This window comes from Nicotiana tabacum, chromosome 7 (assembly GCF_000715075.1).
Source record: "Nicotiana tabacum cultivar K326 chromosome 7, ASM71507v2, whole genome shotgun sequence".
Classification (NCBI taxonomy): Eukaryota; Viridiplantae; Streptophyta; class Magnoliopsida; order Solanales; family Solanaceae; genus Nicotiana; species Nicotiana tabacum.
In genome coordinates, this window is record NC_134086.1 from 19459951 (window position 1) to 19469350 (window position 9400).

At 39.9% G+C, this 9400-nt stretch overlaps 1 protein-coding gene across 1 annotated transcript; it reads right to left on the bottom strand.

Moving 5' to 3' along the window:
• Nucleotides 1-2308: 2308 nt before the first annotated feature.
• LOC107800214 (uncharacterized) lies at nucleotides 2309-4521 on the bottom strand. Its single transcript, XM_016623364.2, has one exon. It carries the CDS (start codon nucleotides 4397-4399, stop codon nucleotides 2495-2497), a length of 1905 nt encoding a protein of 634 aa, XP_016478850.1. The 5' UTR covers nucleotides 4400-4521; the 3' UTR covers nucleotides 2309-2494.
• Nucleotides 4522-9400: the final 4879 nt, after the last annotated feature.

Below are 9400 nucleotides of genomic sequence, written 5' to 3' on the forward strand. Positions count from 1 at the left end.
TTCTAGTTCTCCCTTTAACTTCACGTGGTCTTTAATGCCCCTCTGAATTTGGCAATTTCATAGCCTCGACCTCTATCCTAATTTGGCTCGTCCTCGTAAGGAACTTATGTAAAAACACCAGTAATGTAAATACATCCCATTTTCCAAATGCTCATACACTTCATCAAGATGAACCAGCTGCAGAGAACCAAAGACCAAACAGTAAACTTGAAACCTCAGCTCCAGTCTAGGTAAAGCACTTGTATATCAATCATATATTGCATCCACTCTTCATTAGGCCTAGACCTATCCGTCTCGCGCAGTTTTTATAGTAGAGCTACTCCCTATAGGGACTCACTATACACCAAAAACTTACCAAAAGTTGAATATGCCTGTATCACATTCATACAAGAGTCCTGTTAACAGTTTTTCTCAGCTTGATAATCAACATGTGACACACCAATAAGCTGCAAAATGGTCGTAAAAGATTTCTTCAGAACAGTGTCAGGTCAGAGTTTTACTAAACACCAAAAGCACAAAATGTAATATTATCAGAAATCTCAACTTCGAGCTTTATTAAGGACTATCTCACTGCAGATATCTTGCTGTGAAAGGGCATTCCCAACAAAAGTATCTTGCTGTCACAGGAACTATGTAACTGCAGACATGATTTGTAGATGAAAATGATGCTTTCTGTATTGCAATTAGTTCATCTTGTTTAACTTCTCGAGAAGCAAACAAAGCCCCCCCCCCCCCCCCGATACCTACACTTGGAACAGTTTGAGTTCACGACGTTCTCTGGTTCTAACATAACCAGAGATTTGAAATTGCTGAGCACAAGCAGGCAGAAGTTGAACTATTTAGATTCATTTTACAATCAGTATAAAAGCAACTACTTTAACTTAGCTTCATTCTACATTTTCAATAGATAAAACTGTATAAACAGGAATACCTAAAAGGTCAATTAGTAAGAGAGATGTCTACATATACCTGGGATTTTGACTCTCCATATATAGAGTTCTACTAAGAGATAATATAGGCAGAAAATCACTAGTGATTCAGGACTGTCTAACAGTCCAGCTCATTGAAATGTGTAGTTTTAGATGCCAGTTGAGATTCAAGGCCTGCTCTACATCAATCTGGCGTTTTAAAAACCAATAATCAGAAAACAATTGTTTCAGGCTCAGAAAAGAAATAACAAGAATCCAAAGCAATTGTAATTTATTCTACGGTAAAGGACCAAATATAACCCTGTACTATGAGAAAAAGTTTAAATATACCCTTCGTTATACTTTGGGTCGAAATATACCCCTACCGTAATAGTATTGGTTCAAATATATCCTTCTTCTGTCAAGTTTGTCCAAAGCGGATAACCAATCCTACGTGGTACTAATATTTAATGAGGTAGATGCCACATGGCATGCCATCTCAGCGCCCCTTATCCATACATAAAAGACTAAAATTTGAAATACAATATTTTCATGGTAGCGGTAATTGTGGCAATAGTGGTGGAGGGGAAGAAAATTTTAGTGGTGGAAAAGAAAATAGAAGAGGGATAAAATGGATTAGGGGCGTTGAGGTGGAAAACCATGTGGCATCCACCTCATTAAATGTCAGTGTCACATAGGATTGGATGTCCACTTTGGACAAACTTAACGGAAAAAGAGTATATTTGAACCAATAATATAACGACAGGGATATATATGGACTTAAAATATAATTAGGGGGTACATTTAAACCTTTTCTGATAGTACAGGGACATATTTGGCCCTTTTCCGTTTATTCTAATAGGGTACTTCTATAACAAAACAAGGAAAAGAAACTAAGTTCATTTCCTTGACACCATGGAACAAGATCAACCTGTGCAACAAACTATGAAAGAAAAAGAACTACAATTTTGCATAGCCCTGAACCTTTCATATACCTTCTAGATCATGTCTAGTTCCCTTAGGTGAGGAACTAGACCCCACACTGTTTTATCAAGACTTAATCCAACTTTATTTTTGGACCTAGAATGGATAACTTTAGTTTTGAACCTAGAATACAACAACAACAACAACAACTACAACGACAATAAACCCAGTGTAATCCCACAGGTGGGGTCTGGGGAGGGTAGCGTGTACGAAGACATTACCCCTACCTTTAAGAAGGCAGAGAGGCTGTTTTCGGTAGACCCTCAGCTCACCAATAGAATGGATTTGTTTAATTGAGCTCAAAGTGCAGAACATACATAGCTCAAACAGCAGAACATACATCTAATAAAGAATGTAAACAAGCTATAGGGATTCAGCCCAGTATAATGAAAAGAAAACAGAATAGAAGAAGCACAAAGCACAAAATTATCCAAGTATTCTCCATATCCATAAAAGCAAAGCTTAATGTCACCAGTTGACTGTAAGTAACACAATAATTATTTCATCTAAGAGAGACGGTGTAACAAAGCTTATTATTATTATTTTTTAGAAAATATAGTTTGAAAACTAAAACCAAGACACATAGAGCAACCACACATTAACTAGTCATAAACTACAAGCTTCTTGTATTCATCACCAGAAATAGCAAGCTCCATAACGTCCACGGGATTGACGATTCCACCACCCTCCAAGAACATGGTCAACAGATTCTTAGAAAACCCACTCACAAGTGCTACACCACTCTGCTTCTCCAATACTGGAGTCGACCTTGAATCTCGAAGGTTCCAAAACACAGTTTCTGGCACATTTTTGTATCCCTTCTCTACAAATTTCCGTTGTATTGCTTGATAATCCGTCTCCCATGCATTTTCAGATGCCTGATCAAACTCCATATCACTGAACACAAACAACCTCTTTATCATTTGATCCTCACTTAGTTTTCCTTCTACTGCCACTTCCAAAATTCTATCAAACACTTTCTGGAAGTTTGTGTTCATACCCCAATCCATACACCTGATAAATTCAGTCTTCTCTTTTAGAGTATCACCTTCAACTTTCTGCATTGCAGGATCAGCGCTAAACGTGATCAATTTTCCCTTCCACGGTTCCTCACTCAATTCTGAAACCAACACACCAAGTGCCACAGAAACCTCCATCGGTATCCCACTCATACTCCCAGAAACATCACATACCGCGATACAATTACTTAATTTTCCTTTCTTACAAAGATCATCAACCATTCTTTTCCACTGAAGTTCAGCTACTTCCCCACCATCTCCGTCGCTCAATGCCCCAATAATCTCATGTGGAAGCAACGCTCCGGCTGCAATTTTTGCCTTCCCTGACTTCACGTCCTCAAGATACTTGTCAAACCTCTCCTTGTCATGCTTCAAAAAGAGCTCCTTGTAGTTCTTCATCGCCACAGACGCCACCCTATTGTATGGTAACGAATTCCACTTCTTAGCACTCATGTACACCTCCGGCAACTCTAACGCCTTGTGTAAAGGCACGAGCACATCTTTTCTCAATCTATATCTCACCCTATAAGCATAATGACCCTCCTCAACTCCATTGTACTCACTATAATTCTCCCTAGGAAACATCTTTTTCGCAATGCTCTCGCACATCAGAGTCGCCTTATCATACGACGAATCAACAGTCGGACACCATTTCGCAGACAAACTAATCTCATTAACTTTTCCCGAATTCAATTTCTCAATATCAGCCCTCAAAAGCTCAGCAAAAAAATCCGATATCTTATCATGTAAAAGCCTATAATTCCCATCGGAATAGTATTTTTCTAACGCCTTTTTCGCCTTAGCTCTCTCTTTTTCCTTCCTCAAACATCTTGCTTTCTCTTGTTCTGTCTTCATTTCTTCCTTTATTTCCTCCAAATTTTTCTTAATTTTCTCCTTCTTCTCCTCATTTCCTTCACTAGGCCTATTAACCCTCTTAAATCTACCCCGACCACGACCACGACCTCGCCATTGTTCTCTCTCCTCTTTCTCTTTTTGCCTCACAAACGGTCCTTCTAGAATTCTATACAAAATTTCTAGAAAATCCTTAAAGTACCCAAAATCAGCAAAGGCATGAACATTACAAGCAAGGGTTTTAGGGTGAGTATAGTGTAACCAAAACGCTGCCGTATAAAACCCTTCTTTATCAGACTTACCGGTGCCTCTAACGCCCCTGAGATTGCAAATCAGTTTCAGAGCCGTTAAAGGGTTGTGAGCCCAAGCTAACTCCAGCCGTCCGATCAGATCATCGGGTGACGTGTCAGGCACCACGTGGAAGAAGAAATCCAAACATGGGTTGCCGGATGATATGAAAGTGGCTGAGTTATTTTCCGTCAAACCCCGCAGAGGAAGCTTCGAGAGATCGAGATTTAAGGTTTTATCAGTTAAATCGGTTATGGGATCGTCACCGGAGACGGGAATTTCAACGGCTGTTGACGGTGGTTCATAGCGGAGAGCCGGTGGACCAACTAGCAAAGAGGTTGATGACATTTTTTGAGAAATCAACGTGTCAAACGGTGGATTAAACGGAGGGAAGGACAATTTCTTCACAGAGAAGTTAACACGTTCTTATGTAGAATACTACTACTCTAAACACGTTTTTGACACGTTCATGTGGAACTGCAAAATGGAGGACCGCGATTTTATAGAGTATTGAATTTGAAGGCTAAAATAAGGTATTTGAGATTTCGAAACACAAAATTAGGATTTAAAATTCTAGATGACCTATCGAGTTATTACACATCTTCTTTATTTAACTTTTGAAAAATTAACTCAAGTTACACACTTGACAAGAGAAGTGGAATGGTTACTTATATTCAGGTTTATACCAATATCTATTATTTAGGGATAAAAGCATCTATTACACGTAGAGGCGGACCTACTCTTTGGATAGAGGGTTAACGGCCCTAGGTGTATGCCCGGAATCGAATTCGGAGGTCCCTAACTTGAGTTTTCGCTTTTGTCGAAAATTTGAAGTTTAAAGGTTTAATCAATATAATGGTTTGACCAATGTTTGACTTTATTGATACCGGGTCTGTATCTTGGTTCCGAAATTCGGTATAGGTCCATTACTATATTTATGACTTGTCTGCCAAATTTAGTGAGAACATAGTTAAATTAACGTGATTCGGACGTCCGGTTGTTAAAATAGAAATTCTAAAGTTTTCTGAAAATTTCATTTGGTTTGGTATTCGATTCGTAGTTCTAGGCGTTAGCGAGTTCGCATGAGGTTTTTGAACTTGTGTGCATATTTGGTTTTAGAGCCCCCAGGGCTCGGGTGAGTTTCGGATAGGCTACAGATGGTAACTTAGAAAAATTTAGTGTTTGGACTTCATCTGGGGTTTGGTGTCTTCTTCTTCGCGATCCCCCGATCGTGAAGGGTAACCTGGGTTGGGGGAGGATTTGTTCTACACGAACGCGGAGCGTTGGAGGGTCTGCTCTTCGCAAATGCGTAGAGTTAGTTAGGTTGGGCTAGGATCAGTAGGTTGTTAACGCGAACGCGAGCCTAGGCTCGCGAACGCAATGGTCAGGGGGGACAGATCATCGCGAACGCGTAGGCTAATCGAGCTGCTGCTTCGCGATCGCGTCAGGACCTTTGCGAACGCGAAGAAGGCCTGACGCCCATTGATTTAAATGTTCAAAAATGGGATTTCTTCCATTTTTCATAACCCTTCCATTAGAGCTCGGCCTAGGGGCGATTTTGAAGAGAAAACTCAAAATCAATTCATAGGTTTGTACACTTTAACTCATTTTCTTCTATTTCTAACATCACCCATTAATTTCTAGTCCTAATCTTTGTTCTTCTATGGTAGAAAATTAGGGATTTAGACCTCAATTTGAGGTCGGATTCTGAAACTAATTACATAATTGGGCTCGGGTGAATGTGTAAATGAATTTTGGTCCGAACCTCGGGTTTTGTCCAAGCGGGCCCGGGGTCGATTTTTGACTTTTTGTGAAAAGGTGTAAAAATCCTAAGTTTATGCATTGTAATTGATTCCTTTAGCAATATTTGATATTATTGAGTCAATTGTGGTTAGATACGAGCGGTTTGGAGGTGGATTCTAAGGAAAGGCCCCGGTAGAGCTCTTAGTTGACTGTGCAATAAGGTAAGTGTTGAATTTAACCTTGATTTGAGGGAATTAGGAACCCTCGGACTATGTGCTATGTGAATTCCATGTGTGGCGGCGTATATGCGAGGTGACGAGTGCTTATACGCCGCCTAATTACTTGTTTTTCCTGATTTTCTGCTTTTTCTTAATTACTTTCTTCCATGTCTTAACTGTTATGTGCTTTAAATACCTTCCATGCTTTATTTGTGTGATGACCCAAAGAGTCATCTTTTATTTTAGAACTCGAATCCGTATTCTGAGGCCTTAAAACCCTCATTTTATCTCTCCTTGATTTGCATGCGCAACCCGGGCATGTATCCGGAATGCCCTTATGTGAAAAATTTATGAAAATGATGATTTTGGCCTAAAAAGTTGATTTTCATTGACTACGGTCAACGTTTTGGGTAAACGGATCCGAACCCGTGTTCCGACGGTCCTGGAGGGTCCGTAGTAAAATATGGGACACATGCGTATGCCCGAAATCGAATTTCGAGGTCCCAAGCCCGAGAAATAAATTTTTGATGAAAATTGTAATACTAAAAAACCAAGAAATTGATTATGATTGATCTCATTGGTACCGGGCCCGTATTTTGGTTCCGGAGCCCGGTACATGTCTAATATAATATTTAAGTCATGTGTGTGAAATTTGGTGAAAAACAGAGTTTATTTGACATGATTTAGACTTTGGGTTGAAGAAATAGAAGTTTTGAAACAATCTTGAAAATTTCATGTGTTTTGGCGTTAAATCCGTAGTTTTAGATGTTATTTTGGCGATTTGATTACACGAGTAAGTTCGTATGATGTTTTAAGACTTGTGTGTATTTTGGTTTGGAGCCCCGAGGGCTCGGGTGAGTTTCAGATAGGCTACGAAGTTATTTGGACTTATGAGAAATTGCTGGTATGCTTCAGGTCTGCAGACTTCGCAATTGCGAGGTCTGGTTCGCAAATGCTAGCCTCGCATTTGCGAGGCAGGGGAGGGAATTGGGTTGTTCGCAATTGTGAAGGATTTTACCGCATTTGCGAAGGTCCTAGTTCGCATTTGCGAAGGCAACAGAAATGTGAGGGGTTCGCATTTGCGATGCCTTTCTCGCATTTGCGAGCTTCGCAAATGCGACATCTGCAGCTGATAACTTTGAACTTAGATGAGATTTTTCATTCATTCTCCCATTTTTCAAAACCTAAACTTCAAGAGGCGATTTTCCAAAGGCTAGGTCTTCCCCAAATCATAGGTAAATGATTCTTAGCTCATTTCTTTCAATCTTCTACTTCTTTTTACAAGATTTCATCCAAGAATCTAGGGTTTTTCATGGTGGAATTGGGAATTTTTGGGTAGAACTTAGGAATTTCGAAATTTAGGAATTTAGACCTCAAATTGAGGTCGGATTTCAAAATCAATTGTATATCCGGGCTCGGGGGTGAATGGGTGAATAGATTTTGGTCCGAACCTCGAGTTTTGACCAAGCGACCCCGGGGTCGATTTTTGACTTTTTGGAAAAAATGTTGGGAAACTTATAATCATGCATTGGAATTGATTTATTTAGCGATAATTGATGTTACTAAGTTAATTATGACTAGATACAAGTGGATTGGAAGTGGAATCAAGAGGTAAAGTGGTAATTGAGCTTTGAATTGCCCGTTGGATTGAGGTAAGTGTTTGGTCTAACTTTGACTTGAGGGATTAGGGATCCCCAACTTAATTGTTATGTGAAATCTCATTGTGTGGCATATAGGTGTGGTGACGAGTACCTATGCGCCATCAAATTATTTGCTTAGCATGTTCCCTTCCCCGTTTCTAATATATTGTCTTCTTGTTTAATTGCTACATGCTTATTGATGCTTCCATGTCTAATTGCTTCTTATTAGATGTTGTTTTTCTTTATTGAAGGTATTACTTGTTCCGTAGTTTTATTGTATTACATTATTGGTTCCAGTTGGTTTATTGGTGTTTCATGATATTTTGGTTGTTTTCGCTGTGTTGTAATAATTGATGAAGATTTCATATTTGTATAAATTTCCGTTTGGTTTGGTTTGAGGCATAGATGTTGTGGAGGGTTTGAGCTAAATTGTGAAATACTTGTTCTTATTGCATGATTGATACTGATATGGTGGGATCGGGTTGCACGCTGCAACTGGAGGAATAAGGGTGAAATGTGATTGTCTGGCGGGATCGGGTTGCACGCCGCAACCAGGAGTAATAAGGGTGGACATGTGGGATTGGGTTGCATGCCGCAATAGGATGAATAAGGGTGATATATCGAGGAGTAATAAGGGTGGACTGGTGGCATCGGGTTGCATGCCGCAACAAGGAGTAATAAAGGTGATGTTCATATTATTACTGATTATATGGTGGGATCGGGATGCGCGCTGCATCATTTTGTTGTTTATGTAGTTTTCCACTACTATGATCTTATTCTGTAGCACTGTAACTTTCTTAAGGATTGGTCATAGTTGGGTACTGGCAAGATAATTGAGTTCCGTATACATTTTGATGCAAGTTCCTGTTTCATTTTGTCTTATACTCCTTTTTTGCTTTATTTATACTGTGTGCAGGTTATATTATAAATGCACCACCGTAGCCTCGCCACTATCTCGTCGAGGTTAGGCTCGTTACTTACTAGTACATAGGGTCGGTTGTACTGATACTATACTCTACACTTCCTGTGCAGATTTTGGAGCTGGTTGTGGCTGATCGAGAGGTCGGTTGCAGGCATTTCATCTAGGAGACCCAAGGTAGTCCTGCTGGCATCTATAGGCCCTGACGTCCCCTCCTATGTTCTACATTTCTGTTTTAGTTACTTTCGAGACATATGTACTTTTCTTTCAGACCAATACTTGTTATTCATAGAATGTTTGTGAGTTGTGACACCAGTTTCTGGGTGGTAACTGTTCGGTTTTGTTAATAACATAAGGATAATCAGTTAATTATGTATTTCCGCTTTTATTTCCGTTGATTTAGTTTTGATAAATCCTAATTATAAAAAAAGTAAAGGAAAATGGTGAATAGAACTCTAATGTTGGCTTGCCTAGCGAGTGCGATGTTAGGCGCCATCACGGTCCCAGCAGTGGGAAATTCTAGTCGTGACAAGTTGGTATCAGAGCATTAGGTTGCCTAGGTCCCACAATTCACAAACAAGCTTAGTAGAGTCTGAGGGATCGGTACAGAGACGTCTGTACTTATCCCCTAGAGGCTACAGAGTTTAGAACAATTTCACTTCTATTCTTCTCTGTCGTGCGATTTTGATCTCTCAATGCTAATTGAACTCTTTACTCTTGTTCCTTCGAAGATAGAGAGAACACGTACCGCTTCATTAGCTGATCAGCAGCCCGAGCCCCTAGTGGTAGCTCCTACGAGGGGTAGAGGATGAGGTCGAGGTCGTGCTAG

Coding starts and splice junctions, on each gene's coding strand:
- LOC107800214 (XM_016623364.2), bottom strand. CDS start 4,399: ATGTCATCAACCTCTTTGCTAGTTGGTCCACCGGCTCTCCGCTATGAA.